Source organism: Melanotaenia boesemani, chromosome 8 (genome assembly GCF_017639745.1).
Source record: "Melanotaenia boesemani isolate fMelBoe1 chromosome 8, fMelBoe1.pri, whole genome shotgun sequence".
Lineage (NCBI taxonomy): Eukaryota > Metazoa > Chordata > Actinopteri > Atheriniformes > Melanotaeniidae > Melanotaenia > Melanotaenia boesemani.
Window position 1 is genome coordinate 32,669,109 of NC_055689.1, and position 16,198 is coordinate 32,685,306.

General features: G+C 39.6%; 1 protein-coding gene across 1 annotated transcript in view; it reads right to left on the minus strand.

The window, feature by feature from the left end:
* Positions 1–14,572, minus strand: part of oc90 (otoconin 90) — a 25,238-nt gene extending 10,666 nt beyond the window's left edge. Inside the window, exons 1-7 of the mRNA XM_041991667.1 lie at positions 13,901–14,572; positions 13,515–13,621; positions 11,942–12,073; positions 10,693–10,740; positions 3,978–4,043; positions 1,370–1,444; positions 1,039–1,128 (exon numbers count right to left, since the gene is read on the minus strand). Of these exons, the coding sequence (XP_041847601.1) occupies positions 1,039–1,128; positions 1,370–1,444; positions 3,978–4,043; positions 10,693–10,740; positions 11,942–12,073; positions 13,515–13,621; positions 13,901–14,154 (772 nt within the window). The 5' untranslated portion in view covers positions 14,155–14,572. The remainder of the gene's footprint in view (positions 1–1,038; positions 1,129–1,369; positions 1,445–3,977; positions 4,044–10,692; positions 10,741–11,941; positions 12,074–13,514; positions 13,622–13,900) is intronic.
* Between the last annotated feature and the right edge of the window lie 1,626 nt (positions 14,573–16,198).

Consider the following 16,198-nt stretch of genomic DNA (forward strand, 5'->3'; position numbering starts at 1 on the left):
CTTTCACACGGTCAGCCGAGACCTGCAGTTTTCAAGCGGACCAGTTCACATTCAAGTCCGAATGTGCGTTCACACTGCTCCAAACCAACCAGACTATCGTATTTTTTAAAAATTCTTATATCTTAATATTCTATAAGAGGAGTTACAAAGACCTTCGTAGTGTCCGCAACACAATTTCAAATAATCTGGAATCAATTTGTTTGTTTTTTTTTTTAGCTTATTTTTATCTAAGCTTTCAAACAATAAATAATCTTTCTAAAAATATTTTATGAGGTATTTTCTGTCTGAAATTTTAAATCTATAAAGTGTTTCTTTTTACTTTTCCATCCAACTACGGAAGCTGAGAGCGGCCATATTTGAATTTTCTTTTTCACATCATTGTCTTGAGATAAAAAAAATTATTCCATTATCTTTAGAAAACTAAATATCTTGTTGAGCCAGTTTCATTCTTTTAAAAGCTATGATAAAATAAATAGGTCTTCGAGTCAATCAAATTAAGCTTTATTTATATAACCCCAAATCACAACAAAGTCATCTCAAGGCCCTTTTATTGACACAGTCCAGTTCAACGAAACCTAATTATAAACATTCTTGCCTCAATTTACTAATTGTAACAATAACCAATTAAATTGGGTGCTGATGATGAACTTTTGATCCTGGGCAAACAAAGCTTGTTATCTTGTAATATGGGGTCATCTACAGAATATTCCAATGTCGCCACATATCGAGAAAATTTAACGTGTTTCCAAATGAGCTGCATGATGTTTAGATAACTGTAATGATATCACCGATAACATATTGCAGTAATGGCCACTTCCGTATCGGTCCTTTCATTTGTGTTTTTGTCCAATAAACCGAAAATAAAATGAGGCACTCCTGACAGCCAACATTCAACAGCCTTAATAACTACTCCTAGTGACAGACATGATTGCATCATAAACATAAAAAGGTCTCCATCACCAACTGTTTCTTTATATTAAGCTTGCAGTATGCTCCTGTTTTTCGTCGTGATGGAGACAGACAGCGTTACTGGCTCACCAGTGCCCATTGCTGAGAAACTGTGGGTCATCTGATGCTCCATGATCTCTTCCAGCTCGAGTGCTTCCTCTGTAATGGTCTCATTCAGATCTGTAAATGCAGCGACACATAAGGGCAACAGGAAACGAATGAGCCAAGTGAGTCATCGAGCAGCAGGAGTCGAACAGCAGGGAAATTATTTCTGTTTTTTGGAAGCTGTAGGACAATCAGCTCCAGCCAAACGTAATTATGAGCAGCTTGGAAAAGCACACGTTTGCCAGAAGAGTACTTGGAGAGGACCGCAGGAGGCATGAACAGATGGAAAGTAGACTTGGAGTGATGCAACTGTTACCTTTAGAGATGAAACTGAGGAGTGTCATTTCGTCCTCTTTTTCCTCCCCTGCACCTCCTGCAACTTCCTCCAACTCTATGATGACAAGACAAATAACATCTCCCTGAGCTCTAAATCAAACTAACACGCATGTTAATACACTCCAAATGCATCATTTGTGCCACTACGTTAAATTCCTATCAGAAAGCCTCTAAACTGGTGTTGTCTTGTTTGGGTAAGATGTGAATTTTATGGCTCACCAGTTCTCTAAATAATCGACACCACACAGACAAATACTTCTAACAGGCCTATCCAACTGAGTGTACCAGCATCTGTAGGCAGCATGGTCAACCCTGGTGGTGTGACAAGGTCACCATCCTGCTCAGCAGTGTTACCATGGTTACCCATAGCTCCAGTCATCAGTAGCTCCAGTTCTACTGGTCAGGCGCAAGATCCACGACATGCCATTGATCATCGGAGCGAATTAAGACTGATGTTCCTACACTTTAGTGTTATTTCTAACATTTAGTTTTTAGTTAGTTAACTGACCAGTCTCAGCTACTTTCCCACTCCAGAAATATTTATCAGTTATTTTCTTGAATTTTTCCCCTGGATTTCACCTTTTTAATCAACAAAATGTTGGTTGTAAAAATTTAAATAGACTTAGCAGGCTTTTTATTAACTTTTTTTTTCTCCTGTTCAGTGATACATGTGGATATTCTAATGTATTTAGTTACAGTTTTCAGCTTTTTAAAATCACAATATCCTTATAATTGAACTTTGGAAGATTTTCTCATATTGGCGACCCCAAACGACAGCATGAATCTACATCCTGTCTTTTCTCTGAGATCTCTATAGCCAGAAAAAGTCTGTCCAATGTTGGATTATGTCTTCTCTCTCTTAATATTTATGTGTTGGCGCGTGATGTGGTGCCATTAAGCACAATGCAGCCACCATGTGATGCTCCAGGCTGGAAAAAGAAGTTGTAAAGTGCAGCTTCTTAGCCTCAACAGAGTGATAAAGGTTCCAGGAATTCACATGAATTCAGATAAATAAATGTCAATGTATCATCAAAGCAGGTCAGAAGCACAAAGTAATAAAGTCATAAAGTTATGTGTTGTTGCATTAATTCATTAATACATTGAACATGTTATGTTTATGATCACTACCTTTTATAACCAAACCATCATCTAAGTTTACTGATAAATCTCAAGTTTCAAAAAGTACAATAAAATGTCAAAATGAGCTTTAAAAATCAATGTTATTTAATCTAAACTCACCAACCACTTTATCAGATCCACCTGTTCAACTTTGTTAACATAAATATCTAATCAGCCAATCACATGGCAGCAACTCAACACGTCTCGTCATCTAGACCAGTGGTTCTCAACCTTTTATCCTCAGAGACCCCCTTCATGCATATACTAAAATGCCATGGACCCCCTGCTCCACCCTGTGCTGAAACCATGCTTGGATTTAAGCTTTAAACAGTGAGATTCTCACCATAAATAATGTCTTCTGGTTGAGTCCTGTCCTTTCATAATGCCAAAGTTAAATGAACAACATACAGCCTTACTTTTATTAATTAAAACAGGGACCATCTGTGGACATTAATCACAATGGCTCTAATGTTCAAAGCCTCAGGGACCCCCTGTGCTCTTTGGGGTACCCGGACCCCAGGTTGGGAACCACTGATCTAGACGATTTGCTGAATGAGGAAAAAACAGGATTTAAGTGACTTCAAACGAGGCATGGTTGTTGGTCTGAGTATTTACTGGGATTTTTACACACAACCATCTCTAGGGTTTACAGAGAATGGTCTGAAGAAGAGAAAATATCCAGTGAGCAGCAGTTGTCTGGACCAGAGGTCAGAGGAGAATGGGCAGACTGGTTGGAGATGATAGAAAGACAACAAGAAGTCTAATAAGCACTGGTTCCAACCAAAGTCTGCAGAACAGCATCTCTTGGCCCACCCTTAGTACCAGCATGGCCTGGTTTAACCACCACAGCCTACCTGAGTATTGTTGCTGACCATGTCCATCCTTTTATGACCACAGTGGAGCATCTTCTGATGCTACTTCCAGCAGGATAATGCACCATGTCACAAAGCTCAGATCATCTCCACCTGCTTTCTAGAACATGATAATGAGTTCACTGGACTCCATCAACCTCCACAGTCACCAGATCTCAGTCCAGTAGAGCAGCTTTGGGATGTGGTGGAACGGGAGATTCTCATCATGGATGCAGCCGACAAACCTGCAGCAGCTGTGTGATGCTGTCATGTCAATATGGAGCAAAATCTCTTAGGAATGCTTCCACCACCTTGTTAAACCCACCACACCTAGAATTAATAAGGAGCTTCAACCCGGTACTAGAAGGTGAATGTGATGATGTGGATAATGAGTGGAAATCTAACCTTAAACATTTCATGTCCACATTCATTTTTATATCAGATTTGTAATAAATAATAATAATAAAATTTTAAAAAAGATCTCAGTCTGCTGAGTCACGAGTCCTCTGTCATATTCCAGCCTTCAGGATTGAATGATAATAAAACTCTCAGCATGAATGTGAAGTTTTAACATTGTCTTTGTTGACATTGACCTCAAAGCCAAAAACAGGATTTTACCTGCTGGCAGGAAGGAGGAGTTGGACAACAGGAAGCTGGAAGAGTCGTTCACTGCTGGGTAAACATCTGGAAAAAGAGTGAAAAAGATAAGATCAGTCTCATAACAGCCCATTTCCTGTTTCCTGCCAATTTTTCTATATTTGAATAAAGAGCACAAAATATATAACTTTTTAACCATTTCAGTTAAACTGCTTAAAAACAATAGCTTCCTTAAACTGAGGCACATAGTCAAACCTTTTCTATTGTTACATATTGAGGAGCGAGCACAGTCGAAGCTTCACATCCTTCATTATTCTGCAGTCTGGTTTGCAGGTAAAACACTTGGACTGTAGTCTGTTAATCAGCCATTCCTGAACACTCTTTCATTAAAACCTCCTCAGTTTGTCCTTCCTATATTTATGTTAGTTATTCATTTATTTTACTACTTCCAATATTGAGGACCTTCATGCAACTACCAAAAAGCTGTGGACCACTATCCCCCACCCCAGTTAAATCGTGCTTTCTTTATGCTTTCATTAGCTGCTTGTTGTTGTATTGTCCTTTAATTAAACCGAAGTTGACAACATATAGCTTTCCTTTTTCTTTTTTTCATACTGATGAATCATCTGCACTGTGGTGTTTCTCAGACATGTTTCACTAATGAAATGTTGCCGAAAACTCAAGGTTCCCAGGATAGATAAACTAGCGCAGCTCCACCAGCTCACTGACCTTATAAAACCACATGGTGCAAGAATGCCCGAAGTCCGGCCTACTAAGTAGCTTTTTGTTTATTTTTGACAAAGATTTTAAGTTTTAAAATATAATGTCTATGCTGACTTGGCCTTAATTTTAACAATCAGACAGGCTCGCTACTCCTTGCGGACCTCCTGTGGTCTTTAGAGACGAACTCTGTTTGGAGGATCATAATTTAAAGCTGCAGCAAAAGAAAACGCTGCCCAGATTCATTTCTCAGTCTGATGTAAAGAACATTATTCTGACACATGCAGCTGATTTTAATTCAATGATGATCTTACTATCAGTGTATGTAGGTAGTGGATGTAAAGTTGTTTTATGTTTTTTTTTTTTTCCGCTTTATTATCGCTGCTCTAACCTGATTTAGTCAGAAAGCTTTGACTTTTGCCCGCCTGTTATTGTAGATAGGAATTTTTCTCTTTTTAGAAAATAGTCTTCATCATGACTAATTTGCTTTGCTGAGGGGGACTTTATGAAGATTATTTATTATTCTTCTTTACTTTAGATGTTGCTAAGTTACATTTTAAAGCTGGATTTTACAGGAGGGAACAGGGGGAAAAGGAGAAGAGAGAAGGAGAGATGGAGGAGAAGAAACTTAACGGCCTCTGTAAGAACACAAGGCAGACAATCATCTGGAGCACCTATGAGAATACAGACTGAGACTTAATAACAACATCTGGACCAGTAAAAAGACTAAAAACATTGTTGTAGCTGTTGGTACTAAACCTAAACAATAACACAGTGACAGTACCAGCAAACAGACACACCACCCTGAGGACACCTGATCTTATCTGATCTGAGAATCTGTCCTTAATGAATTACAAGTTGGTGCCTGTCAGGCCTCCTTTTCATGGCTTCAGCTCATCACTAAACATGAACATGTCAACAGTGCTTCCCTCCACAAATCTCTAATCATCTAAAAAGTCCTGGAAGTTCCTGCCTTTGTTTTAGTGATCTGTCCTTAAAGTTCATAATAAACTTGAAAAAAAGTGTTTAAGTTTGCTGCCAACACTGCTTGGAATAAAGTGCGAAATTCACCTGAAGCCTTAAATATATTAAAAGCAGGGATGTGAGGCTGTAAATGTTGCGTTTAAATTATTTAGTCTCCGTCTTTGCAAGTCTAATTCCAGTCCGTAACAAGTCTGAAACCAGTCTAATTCCAGTCCATAACAAGTTTAAAACCAGTCTAATTCCAGTCTGTAACAAGTTTAAAACCAGTCTCATTCCAGTCTGTAACAAGTCTGAAACTAGTCTAATTCCAGTCTGTAACAAGTCTGAAACTAGTCTAATTCCAGTCCATAACAAGTTTGAAACCAGTCTAATTCCAGTCTGTAAGAAGTCTGAAACTAGTCTAATTCCAGTCTGTAACAAGTCTGAAACTAGTGTAATTCCAGTCCATAACAAGTCTGAAACCAGTCTAATTCCAGTCCGTAACAAGTCTGAAACCAGTCTAATTCCAGTCTGTAACAAGTCTGAAACTAGTCTAATTCCAGTCCATAACAAGTCTGAAACCAGTCTAATTCCAGTCCGTAACAAGTCTGAAACCAGTCTAATTCCAGTCTGTAACAAGTCTGAAACTAGTCTAATTCCAGTCCATAACAAGTCTGAAACCAGTCTAATTCCAGTCCATAAAAAGTCTAAAACCAGTCTAATTCCAGTCCGTAACAAGTCTGAAACCAGTCTAATTCCAGTCTGTAACAAGTCTGAAACTAGTCTAATTCCAGTCCATAACAAGTCTGAAACCAGTCTAATTCCAGTCCGTAACAAGTTTAAAACTAGTCTAATTCCAGTCCATAACAAGTCTGAAACCAGTCTAAGTCCAGTCTGTAACAAGTCTGAAACTAGTCTAATTCCAGACCATAACAAGTCTGAAACCAGTCTAATTCCAGTCTGTAACAAGTTTAAAACTAGTCTAATTCCAGTCCATAACAAGTCTGAAACCAGTCTAATTCCAGTCCGTAACAAGTCTGAAACCATTCTAATTCCAGTCTGTAAGAAGTCTGAAACTAGTCTAATTCCAGTCTGTAACAAGTCTGAAACCAGTCTAATTCCAGTCCATAACAAGTCTGAAACCAGTCTAATTCCAGTCCGTAACAAGTCTGAAACCAGTCTAATTCCAGTCTGTAACAAGTCTGAAACTAGTCTAATTCCAGTCCATAACAAGTCTGAAACCAGTCTAATTCCAGTCCGTAACAAGTCTGAAACCAGTCTAAGTCCAGTCTGTAACAAGTCTGAAACTAGTCTAATTCCAGTCTGTAACAAGTTTAAAACCAGTCTAATTCCAGTCTGTAACAAGTCTGAAACTAGTCTAATTCCAGTCTGTAACAAGTCTGAAACTAGTCTAATTGCAGTCCATAACAAGTTTGAAACCAGTCTAATTCCAGTCTGTAAGAAGTCTGAAACTAGTCTAATTCCAGTCTGTAACAAGTCTGAAACTAGTCTAATTCCAGTCCATAACAAGTCTGAAACCAGTCTAATTCCAGTCCGTAACAAGTCTGAAACCAGTCTAATTCCAGTCTGTAACAAGTCTGAAACTAGTCTAATTCCAGTCCGTAACAAGTCTGAAACCAGCTAATTCCAGTCCGTAACAAGTCTGAAACCAGTCTAATTCCAGTCTGTAACAAGTCTGAAACTAGTCTAATTCCAGTCTGTAACAAGTCTGAAACTAGTCTAATTCCAGTCCATAAAAAGTCTGAAACCAGTCTAATTCCAGTCCGTAACAAGTCTGAAACCAGTCTAATTCCAGTCTGTAACAAGTCTGAAACTAGTCTAATTCCAGTCTGTAACAAGTCTGAAACTAGTCTAATTCCAGTCCATAAAAAGTCTAAAACCAGTCTAATTCCAGTCCGTAACAAGTCTGAAACCAGTCTAATTCCAGTCTGTAACAAGTCTGAAACTAGTCTAATTCCAGTCCATAACAAGTCTGAAACCAGTCTAATTCCAGTCCGTAACAAGTTTAAAACTAGTCTAATTCCAGTCCATAACAAGTCTGAAACCAGTCTAATTCCAGTCTGTAACAAGTTTAAAACTAGTCTAATTCCAGTCCATAACAAGTCTGAAACCAGTCTAATTCCAGTCCGTAACAAGTCTGAAACCAGTCTAATTCCACTCTGTAACAAGTTTAAAACCAGTCTAAGTCCAGTCCATAACAAGTCTGAAACCAGTCTAAGTCCAGTCTGTAACAAGTCTGAAACTAGTCTAATTCCAGTCCATAACAAGTTTAAAACTAGTCTAATTCCAGTCTGTAACAAGTTTAAAACCAGTCTCATTCCAGTCTGTAACAAGTCTGAAACTAGTCTAATTCCAGTCTGTAACAAGTCTGAAACTAGTCTAATTCCAGTCCATAACAAGTTTGAAACCAGTCTAATTCCAGTCTGTAACAAGTCTGAAACTAGTCTAATTCCAGTCCATAACAAGTCTGAAACCAGTCTAATTCCAGTCCGTAACAAGTCTGAAACCAGTCTAATTCCAGTCTGTAACAAGTCTGAAACTAGTCTAATTCCAGTCCATAACAAGTCTGAAACCAGTCTAATTCCAGTCCGTAACAAGTCTGAAACCAGTCTAATTCCAGTCTGTAACAAGTCTGAAACTAGTCTAATTCCAGTCTGTAACAAGTCTGAAACTAGTCTAATTCCAGTCCATAAAAAGTCTAAAACCAGTCTAATTCCAGTCCGTAACAAGTCTGAAACCAGTCTAATTCCAGTCTGTAACAAGTCTGAAACTAGTCTAATTCCAGTCCATAACAAGTCTGAAACCAGTCTAATTCCAGTCCGTAACAAGTTTAAAACTAGTCTAATTCCAGTCCATAACAAGTCTGAAACCAGTCTAAGTCCAGTCTGTAACAAGTTTAAAACCAGTCTAATTCCAGTCCGTAACAAGTCTGAAACCAGTCTCATTCCACTCTTTAACAAGTTTAAAACCAGTCTAATTCCAGTCTGTAACAAGTTTGAAACTAGTCTAATTCCAGTCTGTAACAAGTCTGAAACTAGTCTAATTCCAGTCCATAACAAGTTTGAAACCAGTCTAATTCCAGTCTGTAAGAAGTCTGAAACTAGTCTAATTCCAGTCTGTAACAAGTCTGAAACTAGTCTAATTCCAGTCCATAACAAGTCTGAAACCAGTCTAATTCCAGTCCATAACAAGTCTGAAACCAGTCTAATTCCAGTCTGTAACAAGTCTGAAACCAGTCTAATTCCAGTCTGTAACAAGTCTGAAACTAGTCTAATTCCAGTCTGTAACAAGTCTGAAACTAGTCTAATTCCAGTCCATAAAAAGTCTAAAACCAGTCTAATTCCAGTCCGTAACAAGTCTGAAACCAGTCTAATTCCAGTCTGTAACAAGTCTGAAACTAGTCTAATTCCAGTCCATAACAAGTCTGAAACCAGTCTAATTCCAGTCCGTAACACGTTTAAAACTAGTCTAATTCTAGTCCATAACAAGTCTGAAACCAGTTTAATTGCAGTCCGTAACAAGTTTAAAACTAGTCTAATTTCAGTCCATAACAAGTCTGAAACCAGTCTAATTCCAGTCCGTAACAAGTTTAAAACCAGTCTAAGTCCAGTCCATAACAAGTCTGAAACCAGTCTAAGTCCAGTCTGTAACAAGTCTGAAACTAGTCTAATTCCAGTCCATAACAAGTCTGAAACCAGTCTAATTCCAGTCCGTAACAAGTCTGAAACCAGCCTAATTCCAGTCTGTAACAAGTCTGAAACTAGTCTAATTCCAGTCTGTAACAAGTCTGAAACTAGTCTAATTCCAGTCTGTAACAAGTCTGAAACTAGTCTAATTCCAGTCTGTAACAAGTCTGAAACTAGTCTAATTCCAGTCCATAACAAGTCTGAAACCAGTCTAATTCCAGTCTAATTTCAGTCCGTAACAAGTCTGAAACCAGTCTAATTCCAGTCCATAACTAGTCTAAAGCCACTTTAATTCCAAACTGTAACAAGTCTGAAACCAGTTCAATTCCAATCTGTAACAAGTCTGAACCCAATCTAATTCCAGTCCATAACAAGTCTAAAACCAAGTCTGAAACCAGTCTAATTCTAATCCATAACAAGTCTAAATCCAAGTCTGAAACTAGTCTAATTCCAGTCCGTAACAAGTCTAAAATCAATCTGAACCCAGTCTAAATCCTGGCTAAAGTCTGGTTTCAGAAAGTCTAAATTCTTTACCAAATAAAGTAAAAATAAAAATAAAGATGTAGCCTAAAATCAGGTATGAAACTGGTCTAAGCACAGATCTATACCAAGACCAGTTCAAAGACTGAAAGCAGAGGTTACAGCAGTACAGATCCTGTATAAAAACATCCCGGGTCTCTTTAATCATCTGCATCAAATGAGCTGCAACGTGTAACTAAATGCATCCTTCAGTATTTCTGTAAACTCATAGTAAAGCTGGCTTGTGAAGCAGGAAGATGGCCTGATTTACCAGGATTAAGTCAGACAGGCATGACACCATCACATCATGTTCCATCACATCTGTACATCAGATGACACCTAACTAGAAGCAGCTACACCTCAGCTCATCATTCACTGGATAAAGTGGAACCATCTGATGAGACGTCGCATATTAACACGAGAAACCATATCTCACCGAGTCCCTCAAAGAAGGAACAAAGCAGAACCTTTATTCCCAGATAAATCTAAGCTCCGAGGCATCCAACTGGCTTCACAAACTTTCCCTCTGAACCTGACCTCTTCACTTCAATAACCTCCTCATCTTCAACTTCTCCTGCTCCTCATACTTGGAGCAGCTCAGCTCTTTTTTTGGACACAACCGGATCAAAGAAACTTTGTGCGATCTATGATTTTCTTTCCTGGCTGAACGTGGGTGGGAAGCAGCAGGATTAAATGTCAACAGGTCATTGTTTAATTGGCTGTAGCATGACTCAGCGGTTTCCTGTGATCCGACTCTGCTGACCCACTTGGGGAGTGACGCATCGTCTGGAGACGGTTGTCGTGGTGATGACGTTGCTCAGACTCACCTGCTCCTGTGAAGACCCCGTCGGTCTCCATGGCGCCGCTGAGCAGATCTGAAACAGAATAAAAGTAATTAGAGTTTGAGGTTGTCGTTCACTCTCGGCTCTGTCAGACAGAAGGTCTGCTAATGAGCTCAGATGCTACTAAAAAAACCTGCTGTAACACAACCAATCAGTACAAAATCATCTTGTAGCAGGACATCGAGTCCAGACCTACGAATAACTTTCCTCAACAGATGGCATGTCCTCCACACATATTCAACATCACGGAGTGAGTCTGGGAGGAAATCAAAAGAAAAAAAGAGGCACTAAGCCTAAATCCTCAGAAAATCCACCTTAAAACGTACATTTTTAAGGGCACTGGAGCGGTAAGCTTGTCAACCTAAAGGCTCTATTACAGTACCTCCTGAATTTATTAAGAAAAGGACAAGGTCTTTTCCCTGCTACTCATCTTTATTTGTTATCTATCTGCAGCATTTTTGTCTTAAATATGCAGAAAAAGCAGTGACTTTTAGAGAAGTTGGGTTGTGAGAAATATGCATGAACTATATCTGCCTAGCTCAGTGTTTCTCAATCCTGGTCCTCGGGGACCACTGCCCTGTATGTTTTAGAAGTGTCCATCTTTAAAACACCTGACTCGAATGAATGGCTCATTAGCAGGCTTGCAAAGAACTTGACAAGCAGTTCAATTAATCTGAATCAGGTGTGCTGGAGTTGGACAGAACTAAAACATGCAGGGCAGTGGTCCCTGAGGACCAGGATTGAGAAACGCTGACCTAGCTGATACAGAAAAGATGGAAAGCTGTGTAACACAGAAAGTGCATGCATAGTGAGACTTTCACCACGAACACCACGCATTTAACCTCCTTCCCACTTTGTGATGTTACTCTGGTTCAGTCACATTAACTCTGTGAACATACCCCAGAAACTGGATAAAAAGACAATAAAAAGAAACTTTTTAAGAAATATATAATCATTAATAATAAGGATCATATTTCAACTGTAAAAATGACTGAGAAACAAGATGTTAGCATTAGCTTAGCTATCAGCAAGTCTGATTACTCACATCGAGTTTTCTAACTGCTGTTTACTGAATCTTCCTGAATTTCAGGAAAACAAAACACAAAAACAATGCCTGTAGCTGTTTCCAGAAATTTTTCTTGAACACTGAAGTTTCAAACAAGTGACCCACTCATAGATGTGGTGGAGTGCAGAATGTGTGTAGGTTGGGCTGAAAGAAACTAACAGAACTCACCTGTTTGATTTGCAGCAGAGCAGGACGCCTCTGAGAGGCCTCTCAGGGTCAAGTCGTATGGACTCTGAGTAATGCAGTCGATGGCCGCCTGGTCACATTCACAAAACTTCTGCTGGCACAAGTCAGCAGCATCTCCAAGATGGAAAAAAGAGCCGAGACTTAATGTCGACAGAGAAAACATATGATCTGATATACAGCCATTAAAAAAATTAAAAAGCACTTCCTCCTTCTATTAAGCATTTCACACAACATGAAGTATAAGAAAAAAATCTCAAATTTGTCTTAAGTGAGTTAAAAACAGCATTCAGCCTCACTGTTTCCACAGGAAGATCAGTAGCAGCAGGTGCTGCTGATCAATACACTGATTAGCTGAGTGTCACCACTGTGAGCTCTTCTATAAAACCAGAAGTTTAGTCAGGTTGCTGCCCTGCAGGATTCAGGTGTTACCACGATGCCAAAGAGGTAGATCAGCAGGGAACATCAGAGTGGATTCAGTAAGTAAGTAATATTTTATTTATATAGTGCCTATCAAGATAAAAATCTCAAAGTGCTTCACAAAGAGAGGAAACAAGAAAATAACAACAAAAGCAGGTTTATAAAGATGAAATCACAGAGTCCACAGATCAGAGGAAAGGACTTCCAGAGAGGAGGAGGAGCGGCTTTCGCCTCGTTTCTACCGACGGGTGTGGGTCGGGACAGGACGGTTAGGGTGCAGTGTGTCAAACTCCACCCTTTTGGGTCGGGTCGGTTAGATTGATACCCCAACTGAAGGGTCCCAACAAAATAGAACTGGTTGGGTGGGATATTAGGGTCCCCTTCCCAGTTTTTATGTGTGGAAACAGCAAAGAACGTGTTCAGAGCCACACCCACTGGTGGAAATGGGGATTTTTGTCACTTTAAACTCTGGGATATACTTGCTGTTAGCAACGTGTTTGCATCATGACTGCCACATGTTCCTAGTGTTCGTTTGGCATGTAGGCCGCTCACGTTGATGCCAGGAAACGGGCCACATGCGTGAATTACAATACTGACTTGACCACTAGAGGTACTCATTCGAACAAGAGCATTAACACGAGGTCAGAGGTAAACAATGGTGGATAGCTGTGAAGAGCCCCTCCCAGACTTTGTCCTCAATTAGCAGCATCTTGTTTGATTTTTCCTCCCCATTGCATAGTGACAAACACACATGGTGAGCGGCAGATTGGCCTTTTCACTATTTCAGAGTCCAAATCTGTTTACTGCCCCTAGTGGTGACCTCCAGTATCGAGTGTTTGGGCTGCCTCGTGCTGCAGCAAGAACACAGACAGTGCAGAAAATTGACGTGCACGTTTGCATACACAGCAAGTATATCCCAGGCCTTTAACCGTGTTTGCTGCAGGACCAGCAGACCCTAATCACACGGCTTTTATTTATTATGAACTGGTTCGAATTAATTTGTAAAGTGCCCTGAGATGATGTGAATCTGCGATATTTATATAAAGCTGAAATCAAATGATAATCTGAGCTTGTTCTGCACCTACAGGACCTGGAGCTCCTCTCCATACCAAAGTATTCTGCAGTCAAAAAGTCTCACCACAGCTGGTGTTGGCTGCAGAGCAGGTGAAGTTGTAGGAGGGTTGAGGCACCTCCAGCCTGCAGGGGGCAGCGTTCTGGTAACACAGTCTGTGAGTCTCACAGCAGCTGCAAAGAAGAAGAAATTAGTGAACGATAGGGATGTAATGATACATCAATACATTGATTCATGGATCAACTATCAAACAGCATCGATCCAAACTGAAAATATCAACAAATATTGATCATTTGTATAAATTGTCCATTTGCTTTGTGAGGACTGTGCTTCAGTACCCAGGCTGCCTGCTTCCCACACATCTGTCTCAGCTCAGCTGGGTTCGGCCACCATGCTGCATTTAAAAGTCAGCAGCTGCTGCAGCCTCCTGCTGTGATCTGAGCCTTGCTTACATGTCCAGAGGATCCACAGGGTTCCCAACTGCCACATATCTGCAGGAGCAGCCGTAATCTTCCAGGTCACGTGGACAAATCCCCGACACACAGCGGAGCTTCCACACAAAGTTCAGCAGCGAGGGAAAATTATGGAAGACCGCATGGATCCAGGTGAAGCGCTGGCCTAGACAATCTGACAGAGGAGAAAATAAGGACTGAATAGACCAACACACAGCGCCTGTAAAAGAATAAGCCTGAATAGATTTGGTCATCTCGCAGGTGGAGAGCAGACTGATTTAATCAGAGATAATCCTGTTGGCAGGTTCCAATAACCCGAGTCCAGAGGAGCATGCAGGGCAGAAAATGTGGGCCACGGCTCTCCACATGTCCCATCAATACAGTGCTGATTCACACTGCATGTGTCCCAGAACAGCACAGATTGGGAATCAGTCACCCCTGATGTCAACAACTGCCCATGTCGGAAAAAGCTGACAGCGGATCCAATACAGAAGTCGGTGTGTGAGAGCTGCTTTCAGGTGTGTGCACATGATGGTTATAATGGTAAATGCACACTTTCACCTTTATATTAAATACTAAAACCATGATGAAATGTTCAAACGGGGACGAAAAGAGATTAAATGTTACAGGTGTGTAAGTGAAAACTTTCACGGTTCTAGGTGTTCCAGATGATTCTGCATGTAGACCTGGAGTCTAAGGCAACTGGACTTCTTTTTGTCTGCTTTAAAATGTTTCGCTCCTCATCCGAAAGGTTTCTTCAGTTCTAAACAGAAGATCACATCTGGATAAATAAATTATTACAATTTGTTAAATAAATTAACAAAAAATATAACACAGAGCACAAGTTAAGTTTTTATGGCTTTTTGGTTACAAGAGTTAGACATTCTTACCGTATACCCTGTTCAAAACTTTAAACCTTTAAAATTATATAAGTTTAATATTTTTCCCAATTTTTAACTTGTTTCTTTATGATAGGATTTTCTTTGAATGATCTCCAAGGTGGAGGTTATGTTTTCAGCTGTGGACAGATTTTGAAACTTTTTAGGAAATCTCCAAAATGGAATAAAGGAAAAACTGATTAGATTCTGGGGTTGATCCGGATCGTGGGCTGGATCTAGGATCTAGAACCTTCCTACATTCCAATACCCCCTAGAACCACCAGAGGGGGTTATTTTGACAACCCGTTGCAGGACTAAAAGCAATAAAAACTATAAAGACGTGATTACAGAGGCTATTTTTTTTCCTTTGTCAACTTCTGAAGGATAAAGATTCAAAGTTTAAATAAATACATAATTATTTGATGTGGAGTTACTATGGGTTTGTATTTCAGATAGAAAAATGTTGGGCGCAAACCTATGTCCAAAACGGTTATTTTTCAAGAAATGAATAAAGCTGTATAACTTTTGTAACAACTGGACATAATGTCATCAAATCATATATCTTTGGTTAAACATTTGTAAAGCTACAGACATAAAGGGTGACCAATGGTACTGATTTATAAAGGAAAAAAAATCATGAATTTTTTTTAATGTCCTGTACAGCATCATAGCAGCAAAATGATAATCTGGTTGCTGTATCGTGCTGAACAAATTTGCTCTGCCAAGGGGAGGCCTATGGGTAAAAGGCTCCTCTTGATAATCTGATTCATTTATTTATTTATTTACTTTTAATCACGGAATCTATGTAATCTTGCTGGACCTGACCGGAGGGACAGAAAAAGATGGAAAATAGCAAAAAGAAGCAAAAAGGAAAGAAGAAAGGAGACAAAAACACCACAGACAGAAGGAAACGACCAGACAAACTGTTACACCTGTACATGAACACACCAGAAAATTTCCTACAACTTTTACAAAAAAACAGAGCTGCTAGTCATTAAGAGTTTAAATAATAACCAAATCAAAAAGACATAACATGAAAGTAGCACAACAGCAAAGCATGAAGTTTGAACATAAACGGATTGTGAGATATTTTTCAATCAACTATTTGAGCGGAAACAATTGGGGGGTAATAAAGAATCTTATAAAGCTAAAGTAAGGAAACAGAGCTGGATGTCAGCTGACGCTGATTTATTGCGTGGCACGTGGACAGCTCATTAATGAACACACACCGGGTCCTTCTGGCACTGATGACCAGAGACCATCGCTCCGGCATAGCCCAAGCTTCCTCTGCATTCATTCTTCTGCTTCTGTTCATTTTTTCTTATCATTTTTTGTTCAGCGGTGTCTGTCGGCATCATAACTCAAAGCTATTCATGGATTTTGATGAAATTTTCAGGAATACTAGAAAAAAGGAACAAGT